The sequence below is a fragment of the Falco peregrinus genome, chromosome 10 (genome assembly GCF_023634155.1).
Source record: "Falco peregrinus isolate bFalPer1 chromosome 10, bFalPer1.pri, whole genome shotgun sequence".
Taxonomy (NCBI): Eukaryota; Metazoa; Chordata; class Aves; order Falconiformes; family Falconidae; genus Falco; species Falco peregrinus.
The window spans coordinates 5,155,367-5,172,254 of record NC_073730.1 but is presented as its reverse complement, the minus strand read 5'-3'; the positions used below and the strand labels follow the sequence as shown (position 1 = coordinate 5,172,254).

At 42.6% G+C, this 16,888-nt stretch overlaps 2 protein-coding genes and 1 non-coding gene across 13 annotated transcripts in view; 2 read left to right on the top strand and 1 right to left on the bottom strand.

Moving 5' to 3' along the window:
• The window catches only part of NPL (N-acetylneuraminate pyruvate lyase), a 35,382-nt gene that overhangs the window by 5,960 nt on the left and 12,534 nt on the right, over positions 1-16,888 (top strand). For 9 of the 11 annotated variants that reach the window (XR_008749006.1, XR_008749007.1, XM_055815271.1 and 6 more), the window contains one exon: positions 181-223. Coding sequence is in view for 7 of the 11 variants with exons in the window: in XM_055815271.1 (XP_055671246.1) it covers positions 181-223 (43 nt within the window). In the remaining 4 variants the exon portion in view is untranslated. Of the gene's footprint in view, positions 1-180; positions 224-9,501; positions 9,650-15,268; positions 16,590-16,888 lie in introns of those variants that run through there. The other 2 variants (XM_055815272.1, XM_055815278.1) reach the window with 2 other exon arrangements.
• LOC114010537 (small nucleolar RNA SNORD47) lies at positions 38-113 on the top strand. Its single transcript, XR_003551995.1, has one exon. It is a non-coding gene; the product is annotated as a small nucleolar RNA SNORD47 (small nucleolar RNA).
• HEBP2 (heme binding protein 2) lies at positions 132-6,614 on the bottom strand. Its single transcript, XM_027778568.2, has 5 exons — positions 5,575-6,614; positions 3,036-3,120; positions 2,530-2,665; positions 2,109-2,274; positions 132-1,654 (listed from the first exon to the last, which is right to left on the bottom strand). Exons 2-5 carry the CDS (start codon positions 3,108-3,110, stop codon positions 1,480-1,482), a joined length of 552 nt encoding a protein of 183 aa, XP_027634369.1. The 5' UTR covers positions 3,111-3,120; positions 5,575-6,614; the 3' UTR covers positions 132-1,479.

The window sequence follows — 16,888 nt, the reverse complement described above, 5'->3', positions numbered from 1 at the left end:
GCAGATGAATTGTTTAAAAATTTCTGGGAATATTTGTACCCACTGATGAAACTTGATTCTGCCAGATGAATTACTATGATATTACAATTTCCGTTCCACTTTTGTCTGAGGTTACAAAGCTGCTGTGAAGCTTTTAGCAGTTGTGCTGCTGCATATGTTAATTGTGTTTTCTTGCTTTAGGTAGGGAGGCAACTTCAAAACCACTGTATAAAAAACTGAGAAGGTGAGTGTAACTGGAGTAATAATGAAATTTATTTGCTGGAACAAATGATGATAAAAACCTTAGCTTGAACTCTCTCTCTGAACAGAGATGAAAATCTAAGGTCTGAGGTGTTCTCAGCAAGCTTCTTGTGCTGGTTTGGTGCCTTACAATGGTTCTTATGTCTGTCTTAATAGGTGGAAGATTGCAGAATAATAGGTTACACTTGCATGAACAGCATTTAAGCCAAGGGGGTTTTTTACCACACTGATATTTTTTGCCTGATACTGATTGGAACCAATAAAAATCTGTAAACTCTACCTGTTGTTGTGAACTGCTTTGTGACTTGAACTGCTTGCTGTAAAACAGCTCTGGGCTGCTTTACAAGAGCTTCAAATGGTTGATTTAGAGCAGGGACTAAACTACTTTATATGGTAGTTCTGCAGGTGTCTTAACTCTAGGTGGCAGATATTGCTAGTGTGCAGACTGCAGTTGACCTGACCAATACCAAGAATTTGACAAAGCTAAATAATTGTAGTAATTAGTGGCTTATAGGTGAGAGCTAAACACTACTTTTGTATTTGCTCCTAAAACTACAGGCCACCAGTAAGTTTGGTGTTACATGTACAGATGCAGGTGTGCATAGAGTAAGCATACACCTTGGAGGCTCAGCCCTTTTCTGCTGGACTCCTGGTCTAACCTGATCACTGGCATTAGTCTGGAGGAAAAGAGCATTCAGCCTCCATGAGGGCAAAAAAAAATACTTCAGTGAAGAGGTGGTTGATTTTGATAGTACTACTTTTTAAAGTTAACTGCTTATGAGGCACTAAGGCCTGCTAAGGTATTCCTGCTTGGGTTTCTTGGAGAAAATAACTTTCCCCATCTTTCTGTTGTCTTAGGAGTTCCATCAGTACATGAAAAATCAGCTCTATGAAGAACTGATTCTCCATAACACTTGAGCTATTGCTGTAGCACTTTAAATGAGAAGTTAAAGCTTAGACATTCAGACTGTTCTGCAGGAATATTTTTCAGATTAGTGTTCCCTGGAACCTTAAGAGCAATATCTCCTGCTCCAGCTGGTACAATATATGTCAAGTTATATCTCATAGAAAGAGCTTAAATCTTGGCCAGAACAGTATTTCATCCTCAAGAAATGAGTTAGACATGATTCTGTGTCCATGTGCAAATTAAATCTCTTCTGCACTAAAGCAAAAGCCATTATTAAGGTCTGTTTTCATCCAGAGCTGATTAGTAGCCTCTTAGTATTCCCCCCAGCATTATTATTTTTTAAAATACCACACTTCATTGTGCCTGTTAAAGAGCTTGAAGGGACTGTCATAGCCTGCAGTGTAGAAGAAGTCTTCATGGAATGGTTGGCCTCTGTTTCTTAAGATTCTGGCCAAGACTTCAGCTTCCTCAGCGTATTTCTCTGGGGAAGCAAATCCACCGAAGGACCTGGTAGGAGTGAAAAGGGAGGAGTTAAAAGTTTGAGCCCCCCTGCTGCTTCTTTTCACAGAAGGGAGCTCCAGACTTAAAAAAAAAAAAAATTAGTGTTTAAACACTTGTGGTACAGCAGAACTAGCTGTTCAGGAGTATATGGCTGTATTTGTTACTTTAAAAAGTAGCATTTAAAAACAGAACAACCCACACCTAAGTTGCTTGGAATTATGAGAGCATTAGCTGGCATGGGCTGTTGCCTGTGGCTTTGATAGAGGCAGAGGGGGGCAAGTATAGCTTTGGGCGCTTTTCATGCGATGAGAGAACTGCCGTGTTCTGTGGAAGTTCAGGGCTCAACAGCAGGATATATCCATGGTTAAAAATAAGCTGTATGAAAAATTAGTTCAGACTCCTAGTAGATCAACAACTCCTTTCAGTAGCTGCCTTTGTCAGCTGTGCTGGTGCTGCTTACCGAACAAAGATGGCTGCTGCCTTCCTCTCTTCAATGAACACATCTGAGTCGGTGGGCTGTGGTGGGGAGTCCTGGTGTTCAAATGGCACAAAGAAAGAGATCTTGAAGTCTGCACAGCCAGATTTTATCAGGCATGTCACTGGTACAGTCATGTCGATCTTCATTTCTAGAGGGGGGGTGGGGGAAAGAAATTGTCTAAGCTGCAAGCAAAGACAGTGCCTGAATGCTGCTGTGAATGGCAGTGCAGGCTTATCCTAAAAGCAGGTGGTCAAGCAGCCTCATGGCTGTAATGGCTTAGTGGAGTCACAAGGGTGTTAGACCCAGAAGGGGAACTGCTGCATCCTGTAGCTCATCTACTGCTTTATACTATTCGGCTTCATCTCCTGTGTGTGCTTCTTGCAGTTTAAAATCGGCACGCTACCTTTTTCATTCTTCCCTTGGATGTAGTGGAAGAGTTTCCAGAAGCCCTGGCGCATCGCCTCCTTCTGGGTTTCTCCCCTAATGACAGTGCTGACCCACTTTGCTGTCTCATACTGACGCAGTTCGTAATCCTTTGCCTGAAAGGTAGCAAAAGTAACCATGAGATGAATATTAAGCATAACAAATTAATAGCTGCTTTTCCCAAACTGGCATGAAAATACTGTTGCAATGAGATAACACTGGGTGTCCTTTGCTGCAGGCACTAGGCACACCCCCAATGTCCAAAGTGTTTGATGCCTCCCTTGCAAAACCATGCTGTTCTGCTTTAGGCTGAGCTCTGCAGAGCTTGGAAACACGTGTTCCTCTGCCCCTTTACAATGAGGTGTGAATGGTGTGTATAGCGACTTCCCAGCTCCTCCATGCTCATCAGACAGAATCCCAAATCCACCTTGGCTCTGCAGCACCCTGACTGCAGAGAGCTCTGCTCCCCTGGCCTTCAGCCTTTACCGTCATCTCTGCTGAGCTCCACCGAGGGGACTGCAGATCCAGGGACAGAAACGTTTGCTTGAAGGATTTGATCATCTTGCCAGAGCTGAAAGGCAGACACAGTTCATTGGCCTCCCAACCAATACAGTATGAATGGGGCAGAAGAAACCCCTAGGGCTTTTCTGCCTGATGTTTCAGTTGTCCCTGAAATTGTGAAAGGCTTATCCCTAACGGTTCAACAAAAAGGGCTGAAATCCTTTTAGCCCTGAAGGAACCAGGGAGAACCAGGACCAAGAAACAAACTACTTCCAGGCTGGTGTGGGGGTGTTCCTCCTTCAAGGTATTCTACCTTAGTGAGAGCATTTCCTGGGTGCAAAACAGAAGGTTGGAATCCTACAAGTGGCACGTCTGTGTAGATGCACAAGTAAAAAGGACTCGCAGAGTTCAGCCAGTTTGCTCCTGGATGAGAAGGCATGGGTGGTGATGGTATTGACACTGCCTGTAACTTTATTGGGCCTCTCATAATAGCTGATGCCTTTCTTAAAGGCCTTTAGCCCCAGAGTCCTGTGAATAGAGGAGATTTTCTGTGTTTATGAATATGTAGCTACTTGCCCAGGGAGCCTTCACGGAAGGAAGAAGCTGAAAGCGTGAAAACACTCAACTTCCTCTTACTATCCCAAAACAAAGCAAGACAAAATAATCAAAATCACTATTGAAATAAGGGCATCTGGTTAAAGTCTTGAGATTTTAGGAGCTTTCATTTTGGATTTTTGTCATTGCCGGGCAGATTGTAGCCCATAATCTATATCCTGAGAAAGTCTGCTTTCTATTAAGTTACAATGTCCTTTGCACTTCACATTGCAACAACATAATGTAGTTAATTCAGCAGTTATCTTGATTCCTAGATCATAGAATGTTGTCTTCTCAGAGTATAACTTAATTGCATGTTTCCTGGGTAACAGCAGACTTTGAGATTATTTTTTATTTCTCTATCTCCTCAATTGTTTATAGCTACCCATACAACAAGAAGCCACTCTCCTGTCACTCAAGGCTCTACTTTCTCCATGGGCTTTTAGTATTAGCACAGCATATGCTGCCTGCAGTAGTAGTGGTACAGCATGTCTGAGTGGCAAGGGGAAATCCTGCCACCTAGGACTGCCGGCAGCGGCACTGTCTGTTCTTGAGGTCCAGAACAATGTTCTGGGTTGCGGTGGTATCTTAAATAGGAGTGATGGACCATTCGTAATCTGTGGTAGGCGTTTTTAAAGCCTTTAAGGTATGCCATCTTAAACATGGTTTGTGAATATAAGACCATGGCTGCTTTTGTAAAATCAAGAACTGCCTTGTGCTACTTGACTGCTTTCTTCACTGTTTCTGTTTTCTTCTGACATGCAGGCCACTGTTGAATGCTATTAATCCCGCTCTATACTCTGGTTTAGAGGTGGCTACAAGGAGTTTTCTCTTGGGCATCTATGAGGTTGAGAAGCTTTAAAAAAATACACCAAAAAATCCAAAACAAAAAAATCCACAAAACACCAAAAACCTGATGGCACTGATTTCGCTTACAATCCTTAAAGTAAGCAGTGAACTGGGCACTCGCGTGTTGAGCTTTTTCTAGCAGCTCCTTCAGTTGTCACTGTAGAGCAAGGGAGGATCAGAGGACCATGTAGCAGGAGACTGATGCCAGCAGTTAAAAGCAGGTGCTGTCCCCTGCCCTGTCCCAGCCTGAAGATACATCTTCAGCAGTCTTTACCAGAATGACTCACCACCGGGGACTCTGGTGCACGGTCCCCAGCTGGACAGTTTTACTCTAAAAACCTCTGTGTCAATAGTATTTACAAGTCAACGAAGCATAACAGTAAAGCAGGAATGCAATCATTTTATTAGAAGCAAATGTGAGGAATGTTACTGAAAATTCCTGTATTTTTTTTTTTTTAATCCGTTGCCATTTCAAAGGCAAAGGTGCTGCTCCTTTGCTGTCACTTCACTTTCCATTTCGCCTTGCTACAACTTGACATTGCTTCCTTTTATGTGCTGTCTGGGTATGTTAGAAAGCAGGGAAGTAAGCATTTCTCTGTCTCAACGCATGCTGTTGTAGTAGCTGCAGTGTGAGCTGGCTTGTCTCTGTACTTGCCGGTTCCAACCCCTCCCCAACACACCTGCTCTTAACTGCTGGTGAGATGGCTCACAGCTCTGTCTTTTATAACTTTGTGGCCAGTACTGTGGGTGACCACATGTAAGAAGTATTTTTGAATTACACGAAACAAATGGGGGTTTTTTGGGGGGAAGACAAACTGAGAAGAATCCTCCAAATATTTACAGTTGAATGAATTTTCAGATCTACAGGAAAGCTTAAGCTTTGAGATTTCCATCTGCTTATATAAATATTACTGGAGGGTGTTTGGGCTTTTTCTGCAGCTGTTAATACACAGGCCAAAGGGACAGAAAGCATAGTAGGCATTTTTACAGGTTACTGATGCCACAAGTAACTGTAACCAGAACATACCATTTCACAAGCCACTAATTATATTAAGAAAGTGGAGGAAGTAGATATACTTACGTTTTAAGCCGTCCTTATCCTTCCAGCTATTGCAGTCTGTCTGAGGCTGCACATACTCACAAGATGCTGCATGGCAGTGTTTATTTTAGTTTCATCAGACTCCGCCCATGCCTCAGCCTTACTGGTGGGAGATGCTGTTACAAAAACCAGAACGTTGTAGCCTTGTCCTCCTCTGGGTCTCATTGGAGAGCTCCCACACAGATGCCGAAAGCCCCACCCACACTGCCCACGAGGCAACGTTGGAGCCAGCGTGTGATCTGGCTCCATAAACAGTTTTGCACCCTTGTGTAACTTCCCCTGGTTTCCATGGCTTTGTTCCTACTTATGTCAGGGTCAGCAGTGGGCTTTGTGCTCTTGGGAGAAAGAATTTCACATAAATAATGTCTGTCCATGTCGCCCCTGACTCAGATTACATGAGAGTGATGGTACAGAATGGCAGCTTGTCCTTTTTACCCCAGGGTAAAATGGTAGGTAGAAATCTGGCTGCAAACTAAGCTGAGACCATCCTCACGAGATTTCTGCTGGCATGTTATGAAAGGCAGGCAGTGTTTTATAATGGCTGTCTGTTTTGAGCGGTATTTGAGACTAATCAGCCCCCTTAGCCCTTGGATATCTGCACAAAGGGGTTATACAAAGCTATTGTGAAATTATTTCCTGCTTGTAATACATAGAGTGAAGCTGAACTCTTCATTTAACCAGCCGCAATTCCAGACATACTTAGGTACCAGCACAATAGGGCAGATTAAACTTCACAGTTTGAGTCCTGAGAACACCTCCTGTGCTTGCCATGGTTTGTGCAAATTCCTTGCAGGCAAATTCAGCTAAGCTCTCTGGGACATTTGAAATCAATAGGCGGGATTGACTTTTAATAGGAAACATGCTTTGCTTGCACAGAACTTCGTCAGGATGCTGCGTGATACACTCCTATTCTGAAAGGAGAAATTAAAAACCCCAAAACCATGCCAAATAGCAATTGCAAACTTACCTCTAAAGCCACAAAGCTCTCTAAAGCCACAGAAGTGGGGTGGTGTAAAGAGTGTTTTAGTGAGGGAGCCTATTGGGACGTGCTAAGGCCTGAAATGCAGAACCATTTCTGTGCCTGCTTTGTACTTCTGTATTCCAGAGTAAACTTTCAGTTTTACTCGCGTTGTGTTTGAGTCAAACAGGAAGACCAGCAGGACATTTTGGAGAAAGAGAAGCTGCTGCTTGGTGGTCTTTGCTCAAGAGCTATGGGCGTGCACAGGCACGTGCTCGTGTAAGGTTAGCCGTTACATTTCACTTACACTCCAACATTCCTGTCAAGCGTGTACTAGTAATTATTTTCTACAGAGTAGAGAAGGCTATGTAAAAAACCATGATACCCAGCCGCAACAGTTTGGCAAATCTCCACAAATTTGCTCCAATCATGAGCACAGAGAAGGATTGCCTTGAAATGGGGGGCAATTAATCTGTGGATAAACACAAGCCCACTGTGGATTCTCATTTTGTTTCTGAAGCAGAGATGCCCAGAACAATTCCCCAGTCAGTTTGTATGTGCCCAGCTGATGTCCTGACAAAGAGCTAACTGTTCTGGTGGAGTAGCCCGAGGCTGGAGAACAATCATCAGTGTTTTCCAGAGAGGTTGTTTTCCAACACCCTTGTTTTTCACATATACATTGAGAGAACATGTCAACAGTTGGAAGAGTCAGTAGGGCAGGCATGAAGACATGTATTCTGTACATAACCCTATACATACCCAAACTGGGGAAGGGATTATGATGGAAGCTGACACACAGTTGAACTGGTACCTCCAAATAGGGGAAAGTCTGGGTGCACTATACTCTGTACCCCTTGCCCTTTTACACAGGAAAGTAACGTGAAAGAACTGTTTTAGCACCTTGAGGTTCCCAGTATTTTGCAGAACATATGGCAGGGAAGTTCAACAGCATACATATATTGCTAGTTTGATGGCTATCTACTGCAGGGGGAAAAGCAAAACCAGACAGTAATAAAGGTTCATACTGCTTATATAAATACCATTTGCTATACCTCTAGTGCAAAGTGTTGCTGCCCACAGAGGAGCCCTAAATGCACTAATTAAACAGGCAGTAATTCTCAACAGTAGCCTATGACACTTCTGTTTTAATGTCATACATAATGTCTGGGACTTGACTGGTATTTTTTAGAATAGCTGGCAAAGCAATGTTTTTCTTTAGTTTTGCCTTAAACACAAGGAATAGAGATGATGGCACAAGCACATTAAAGCATGTGGTCTGTAGCTTAACTTTACTATTTTCAGCATGCGCCTCTGCACAGAACACCATAACGAACTTGTACTTAAGCAATGGCTTTTCAGGCTTGCAGCTTCAGTTGGATAAGGACAAACCTGTGATATGATCACTTGCAATTTCCATTTTTCCTCTTGATAGACCCTATCTATAACAAACACAGACCTTAGAAATGCTTGATGTCTGCTCTGTGGCGACGTTACAATGGCTGCTGTCAAATTCATGCAAATGTGTTGCAAGTTGCCTTTAGCCCTAGAAGCAAGCACAGATCGCTTGCACAAAAAATATAAATCTTTTCCATTGACCTAATTGTGTCAGGATTGGAGAAGCCTGGGAAAAAAGATGTTTTGTTACAGCATGGGTAGTGATAACTGTGAGTCATATTCTTGTAACTGACAAGTCTGTAGCGTAATATGAAAAAATTGTGTGTGAGGGACAGAGAGGGGTGCAGGTGTCTCCAGGCTGGCCACTCACATGTTCTAGCAAGTGATCTCAACCCAGATGCCCCAGGCAGTTTTTCACTTCTGCCTAAGCCTGTGAGAACATCAGTTGGCCCCGTGTTTGATAATGATTTTGATTTAAAAGAACTGAGATTCTTTATATCTAAATGGCATTTGCTTTTCTGAATGCACACTCAGATGATGCAGAAGCCCTTCATATCAAAGAAGTTGAGCATGTGATGTTACTGTAGTTACTGTAAATAACAGTCCAGGGCAACAAAATTGTCTTTATATGTTATTAGATGAACTGTGATTTTCTGCAAATTAATTTCTCAAAAGAAGGCTCTTATCTTTATCTCCTTGCTCTAAATGAAAGATAAGCCCTTCTAGCAAATTCTATTTTATATCTTATGCTCACTTGCAGCAAGGAAAATGAAGAAGCATAAGCATAGCAGCTTCTAAGGAAGCAGTTGAACGTACTATAGTGCTGTTCCAATGAGGTTCTATATTATCCTTTGCAAATTGTGGAAATGAAATCTCTGCTTTAACTCTGATAAGATGGTAATTAGAACTTATGCTCTAACCTATGCATCTTATGTCAGCACACCAGTTTGTTACTGTTGGACTGGCCTTCAACCAAAAATCACTTGCTTTCTGGAGGTGCGTATGTGGATTTTGTCCATCTGCTTTTTGCCTGATTCCAGCTAATTTGTTAAAAAAGACACATGAAACTATTGCATCTCCCTGCTACTTCAAACAGCTGACTCAATGGCAGCATTACCTAAAATCTTGCTACATTAGTGGCTTTTTGCTCACTTCATCAGAGATTGCATGGAAATGACTGCTCTTGACCAAATAAAAAACTTCCTACATCCAACACCACTCCAGAGCACTTTTGACTTGGCATATTCCAAGATTTCTCTGATGAAGGTCACATTTTAGAATCATTCTAGGTTTGGAGAAGTAAACCTAAATTAATCTTTCCTTCCAGCTGCATGAAAAACCTTCCTAAACCTTTCTGTCTTCTGTCCATAGAGGCCAGAGAGAGAGACTGGAAGCTGTCTCAGCTTTATATACGGCTTTATTCACTTGGATTATTTCCAAAATAAGGGTTATTTTAAATATAGATCTGTTTAGGGATCTAGCTGTCAGCTGAACCCCACAAGTAATTGTCTCCATCCAAAACCACAGAAAACTTGCAGTTCTCTCTGAGTGCTGGAAGACATGGAAGTGAATTCTTTCCCTACAAATCCATCTGCATTCTGCTATTGACAGATTCTTCTCAGAAACAAGAACGTGAAAGAAGATGAATTTTTATCTCCAAGATAAGAACATCTCATTCAGGGAAACAGGATTAAGGTCACATAGGTAACAATGTTTGCTAGAACAAAGCCTTGACACAAATCTATTTAATTGGTATTTTTTCTTTTTTAAATGGTATTTAACAATGACTTAAGCTATAGCCTAAGGTGAGAGAGAATACACTTTCTTTGCAAACAGGAGGAAAGAACCAGGCATCAATCATCTGAAAACATGACTCAGAGGGCTCAAAAAAACAGCCTTAAGGAGAATATTTACTGAATGTTTCTTATCAATAGGACAGTCCAGTATTTGAAGTCACTGACAACCCATACCACAGATAATGCTCTCAAGCAGTACAGAGAAAGGGAGTAGTTAGCAAGCACGTGGCAGCCCAAGGCCTCTTACATCTCACCTGCTAGGCAGTCTCTCCAAATGAAGGTAGGAGTTCAGTGTCAGCTCCAGCAAGAATAATTTTTATATCTGCATCTTCCAGCAGATACCATCCAGATACCTTCTGTCCTGTCTCAGTGGGCAGGAACACAGTGGCTCTGCATTTTCTTTCTTCAATCCACCTTCCTAGACTTGTAAGATGATCTTTTCCTTTCTCTTCACCTGCTTTGGCCCCTACCTTCCCTTCCTCCCTCCTTCTCGTTCTCAGCTTTCTCCAGTCTATGTGCTGCATGGGGTGAGACCACCTGGCAGCTCCTCTGCCCAGGACCTTGGTTAAGGTCCTGACTGTGCTGAAGGGTCATTAAGAAATGATGTGAACAGCCCCACGAGTCTGAAGAAGTCCCAGGTATGCAGAAATTGCCCTAGAGAGCCCAGGGTTTCCATATGGAGTCCCGAGGACCTAAGGACATGTCCAGAAATGATGGAAACAGCCCCAGAGCATAAGGGTTCATTACTTAAATAAAATGCGCTCCTAAAATACTGTTTTCCACTTCTACCAAAAAGACATGAAGAGGTAACTGAAACTGAGCTAGTGAGCTTCTTGCTCGGAGCATCTCTGTTGTGACAGCTCTTCAGCAGTATGAGTTGAGGACCACTGTGGTACATACTGGGTAACGTGAAACAGAATTGGGTGGCGTGAATGTGAAGCCCTTGCAATCTAAGCGTGACAGTGTTTGTCAGCGCACAGGCGTTAGCAATGCATGCCTGTAGGAGCATGTTCTCTTTCTGGCCTGCCAATCCAACTCGCCACCTAAGCATAAATTGACCAGTTACCCTAGCTGAGCGTTTGTCTCCTAAGCTGCTTCCTGATCTTATTTGGGTATGGATCATACCAGAACTTCTCCCGTTCTCTAGCAGTGGGGATATTGGTAGTGGGTGTGGGGTTTCGGTAGGCATTTTTGTTACTTAGATTTGCAAGTAAGGCCTGCAGAGATGGATTTTTTTAAGAACCCAGTCTCTCTTTCACTCCTTTCCCAAGATGATCCAGTGCTGCATTCTGCAGCAGATGGCACTGTTATTTGTGTTCAGAGGTGAGTTTTACTTCAATACAAAAGTCCCTCAAACTCTTGGTTGGCAGTGATCACTTTAGCTCACTAATGGATCCAGTGTACCTTAGTAGTTCTCTGTTTCTAAAGCCTTACATTTCAATATACTCTAGTACCTATTAGTTGACTGTTAATGGGAAGATTAAATATTTAAGCACCCTAACATTTAAATTAACATCTTGGCATGTTAAAGATCTTTTATGCAGCAGACACACCAGTCTGAATGTCTGTGTAAGACAGTTAAGAAAATCCTAAATTAGTGATTCTCCAGGTTATGCTCAGTTCTAGAAGAGTTAAACTTGCAAGCTTTTGGGCAGAATTGCTATCCAACGATGCAGTTTAAAACTCAAATTTAAAATCTGCATTTCTTTTGATTTTTGCATCTTTCAATTTAGAGAAGAGGAGGTAGATGCTCTGCATGTAAGGACATCATGTCAGCCTCTCAGATGATGACCTTCTGAATACCAGCCAGACAAGACGAGATTTAACAGGATTTCATCACTTTCACACGTGTTGCCTTTTTGAATTTCTGCCATCATTTAGGCTTGCGCCCTTTGTATGTGTTCTGAAAATAGATTTGGACTGCCTTTGGAAGAATATTGTGTCTGGATACATTTATTTATTTCAGAGAGAAACAGAAGCAGAACTGTAGTTTAATTACGGCCAACCAGAACTGCGCTCATGGTAACCTGAGAAGTAGGAAAATCCAGATGTCAAAACAGTGTATAGGTAGAGAGAAGTGTAATTTGGGGAAACTAGAAGTAAAGGACGAGGGTGGTAAACTGTAGTCAGCGTAGAAAATGTTTGAAGTGTTAACACAGCAATGACAAAGAAGTCTGGAGGAAACTTGCAGGGCCTTTGGCTTTAGTAGTTAAGCTGCCTCAGCAAATCAGTTATTTGAGTAATGGAGTTCTTAGTAGATATGTGAATCCCCTATGTTGGCACATGGCCACAAAAAAGTATTCATAACTTCCCTATTCAAAATTACCTTATGGGGTTACTTAGATAAGGTTTTGACATTCATGTTTATTTCTTTTCCTTAGAAAAATTGTTTAGATCTATAAAGCTGTGTTTTTATTCCTATACTTGTTTTGGAAAAATAGCAACTGATTTTTGTTGTTTTCACTGGTATCCTTATTCTCCTTCAAGCTTTGGCACCACTACACTTTACTGATTATTTCAGTGGGAAGCAGGAAGGCACTTTTCCGGTCACTGCACAGCATGCTGCAGCTGCAAATTGCCCAAAATTTACAATGCAGATTTTGGAACCTGAATGTGAGTTCATGTATTCAGATTTGCCTGAATATAAATTCCCACAGCCATTCAAGTCTTCCTGAATGTTTTTTTTTGTTTTGTTTTGTTTTTTCCCATTGGAAGGATATATTTGGCATTAAGCATGCACTTGAAATGAGTATAAAGGAGAAGAAGTATTTTAAATGGCAACAGTAAACTCGTTTCTTCTTTCTTTTATCCTTGAGACTCTGAGCTCACATACGCATCGTTGGGACTGCTGATTGCATGCGGTATGCTAGCTCTCGGGACATTAGCATAAGAGGACATGCAGATATTCATTTGCTGGTGACTGCAGGAGGAATGAAGAGAGCTAGTGATTATCCACTGCATTACGTAGCACTGCTGAACTGGACCTGAGCTGTCCTCTAAACCCCTGTAGAATAACTTGGGTATTTGTTTTAGCTAAAGCACAGTTCTGTTTCCTTCTGGTAATAACATAGGGCTTTATCAGTGTAAATATCAGAGAGTCTTAGAATCTTTACCATCATTTCCTTAAATGCATTCCTTCCAAAGGTGAGCAAAGACTGCCCTCAAACATGAAACCTTCACCCAAGGACTGGGGGAGATGGATGGAGGCAGTGAGGGGAGTCAGAAACGGCGATCGAGGCTTTGAAAGATGTGGGAAGAGTCTCAACGGTGAACCAGCACTGAACGGGGGAGGTGATGAGCTGGGGCAACCCTAAAATTTTTCAGAATTTCTCTGAACTACTGTAAGATTTTAACCCACTACTGTAAGATTTTAATCCCCTCTAGGCAGCTCTAAATCACTGTCTACCTCTTCTAAATTGCTCTAAAAGACTGTCAGGACCTCTGTATTGCTGCAGTGAGGCAACTGCCGCAAAACAGGTGAAATTTACGCAACTCAAAGTGGTCTCTAAACCACTCTAAAACTCTTCTAATCAGCTCTAAACTGCCACTAAATGCTTCTAAACATCTCTAACAATATATAACCACTTCAAAAATGTCTTTATATATCCTGTAAACAGCTCAAAGATCTGAAAAATAACTCCAAAGTCCTCCACAGCTCCTCAGAAGCACACTAAACAGTTCTGAGGAGCTGTAATATCCCTTGAAAGAGTGCTAAGGTCCTCTATACTGCACTAAGATCTTTCTAAACCTCCTCTAAGCAGCTTTCAGATTTGACTGATCTTATCTAGAACTCCTCTGCATGGATTTGAAGATCCCTGAATTTCCTTTGGGCCTCTTAATCTCTGCTAAGGACCTCCAAAACTCCTTGCATGTACTCTGAGGTGCTCTAAACCCCTCTAAAATACTGTCAAGATAGCTACAAAACACCTCTGGTGAGCTCCAAAAGAGCTATTAATACACCCCCTAAATGAGACCTTTTGAAATCATGTAACTGATTCTAAAACGCTCTAGGGTGCCGCTTAGCCAGTCTGGACTTCTTTAAACAGCTCCAAAATATCTCTGAAATGCACTACATTGTTCTATGACCCATCTGAACAGTTCTAAAACACTTCTGATCAGTTGGAAACAATGGTAAGAAGCTATAAATTCCTCTAAAACCTCGACTCTACCTCTGAAAATCCTCTAAACAACACTAAAATTCCTCCACACTGTGTTAAGCAGCAGTAAAATGCTTCAAAATGGATCTCAAACTCCTCTCAGTCTCCTTGCAACTGTTCTAGAACTCCTCTCTGCAGTTCTAAACTCCTGTTTAGAGAAACAGCGATAAACTCTGAAGTCCTCTAAAACCACTCTGAACAACACAAGCAGCTTCACACCACTCTAAATTGATGTAACTGCTCTAAAACCCCTATAAACAGTTCTGAGCAGCTCTAAAATCATGTAAAGTGTGCCAAAACTCCTGTAAAGCTGTCTGAGCAACTGTAAACTCCTTTACTTCTTCTAAACCTCTTCTAAAAACCTCAGAGCACCTCTAAACTGATCCTCTGTGTTGCTGTAATCAGCACTAATGTGTCTCTAAATACATCTAAAATGCTTCTGTATCTCTACAACTCTAAACTCCTCATACAGCTTTAGAATTCCTCTAAAGAGCTCTAAGCAGCTCTAAAACCCTTCTACACCAATCTGTAACTTCTAAAAACTGTTCTAAGCAGCAGTAAACCACTGTAAAACTTCTCTCGCATGCTATCAAACAGCACAAAGCAGGCTCGTAAAATAATCAGAGGATCTTCTCAACATTCTCTAAATTACTCTAGAGACCACTGAATTGTCTCTGAACCTCCCAAAATACACTGTTCTTCTTGGATTAGTACTGCTTAACCTCTTCATTGATGACCTGAATGAAGGAGCAGAGAGCACCCTCAGAAAGTTTGCAGAGGGACCTTGACAGGCTGGAGAAAGTTTGCAGAGGGACCTTGACAGGCTGGAGAAATGGACTAACAGGAACCTCATGAACTTCAACAAAGAGAACTGCAATGTCCTGCAGAAGGGAGGAATAAGCCCAGGCACTAGTACAGAGTGGAGGCCACCTAGCTGGAAAGAAAGTAGCTTAGCTGAAGAGGACCTGGGGGTCCTGATGGGCAAGAGGAACTTGAGCCTACAGTATCCTGCATTAGAGAGCTGCCAGGAGGTTGGTGGAGGTCATCCTTCCCCTCTGCTCAGCTCTGGTGACGTGCATGTGTAGTGCTGGGCTCCCCAGTAAAGGGAAGATGTGGACTTCCTCAAGTGACTCCAGTGAAGGGCCTCAAAGATGATCATAGGATTGCAAAATCTGTATTACAAGGAGAAGCTGAGAGAGCTGGGACTGTTCAGCCTGGAGAAAGAGAAATTACCCATAGGAATGGAAATGCGTAGAGAAGAGGGGATTTCTGGAAGAACAAGATGAGCCTCGAAGAAAAGAAAAATACATGTGCTTTGTGAGAACTTCTTAATAAATCCAAACCCCAGAGCATGTGAACAGCCCACAGTGAGCATATTTTGGAGCGGAGGAGGAATACCACAAACCCAAACTCCTGAGATTATTATGTGAATACATGAAAAATGTGCTCCCAGAATGCACAAGAGGGGATTGTTTTCTTTACTGCAGGCACTGGATGCTCTCAAAACGCGCTTTAATAGAAGATCTGAAAGCACACACTGAAGACAGAATGTTTTATTGCACCCGTTTTATGGATGGGTGTAGAAAACCCAAAAGATTTTCCCCGGGAAGCAAACCAAGCCCACAGGAGAGCTGGAAGCTGCAGGCATTGGGGCGTGTTCAAGAAAGATCTATTGATTCCTTTGGTGGTCAGTCCATGTGCACTCTATATGGCCTTTCATAGCCTCTTTCCTTCTGAGTCTGTTAAATGTCAGCCACAAATATGTGCAGGGCACTGCTTTGTCTTAAGAGATGCTGGTGGTCTGCTGCTCGGATCTGCTGGGTGAAGATTTGAATTCAGCACCAGCTGCGGGTCTGGTAGGGCGGAGGGGGACTGTGCTGTGCACAGCTGCCTTTCTGCCATGGGGCCCAGACCCTGCACGTGATGCACATCTGGTAAAACCACATGCTGGAGAGGAAAACGGGAGCCACATGGGCTGCACACAAGGAGTGGGTTTAGCTCCCCATGAGCCACTGTTTTCTGTTCGATTGTCATAGCCTGACCTCCTCTGTTTGCCTTACTCACACAGCAACATGGATCCTCCCAGCTCCCCACACTGCATGTCCCAGAGCCAGAGCACTGCACTGGTTTTGGGACTGCTTCCAGCACCACAGTGGAACAAGAAACAAGCAGGAGATAAGGAAATGGGCAGCCGGAGCCTTTCCTGGTGTCCTGCAGCCCCCATGACATGAGCTGCACCCAGGTCATGGTGGTGTACATAGCGGGGGCAAAATGAAGCAGGTCTTCCCCTTAACTTCTCATTTCTGTGCACCTCATGGTTTTTGATTTATGGCATGGTTTTTCTATTCATACACTGTATGTTTGTATGTTAACTGGCTTGGGTTTCTCTAATCCAAATAGTGATGATTTGTAGAAGAACAGCAAATTGGAGGCACTGAGTAACAGCAGGTCTCCGCCACAGCAAGCATCCATCAGAGACAATTAGTATGTGCTTAGCTTGCAGCTAGATAACTGTGGCAAGGAACAGAAGAGCTAAATACAACCTGTACAAAGGGGCACTAAGGCACAGAGATCAATGACTGGCTTATTTCTTCAACACTGCAACTTTTAAATTTGATGCAGAGTACAGATTTGAGACCCTGAGGGTGAAATGTGCAAGTTTGTCACTTAAAAGAAATGCAGAGGTGTAAGGTGAGTTGGAACAATGCTGAATTTTGGGGGGGCATATGGGATTTTGTTTTACAATAATGATAATATTTTGATGATCACCCTTAAATTACTGAGCTGTAATTTTCCTTGCAGAGAACCAAGCAAGGTTTCATCTCCACTTGCACCTTTGTTTTTGTCTGGGAACAGAGAAAAGATGAAATTTAACTCAATTTGTTTCGAAAAAATCTGTTAATCCGTGATGCCCAGGCCTTCACAAGCTTTTGACATGCCAGTGGGGCTTGTTTCCCTCACGACAAGGCAGGGTGGGTTTGCTTCCCCGC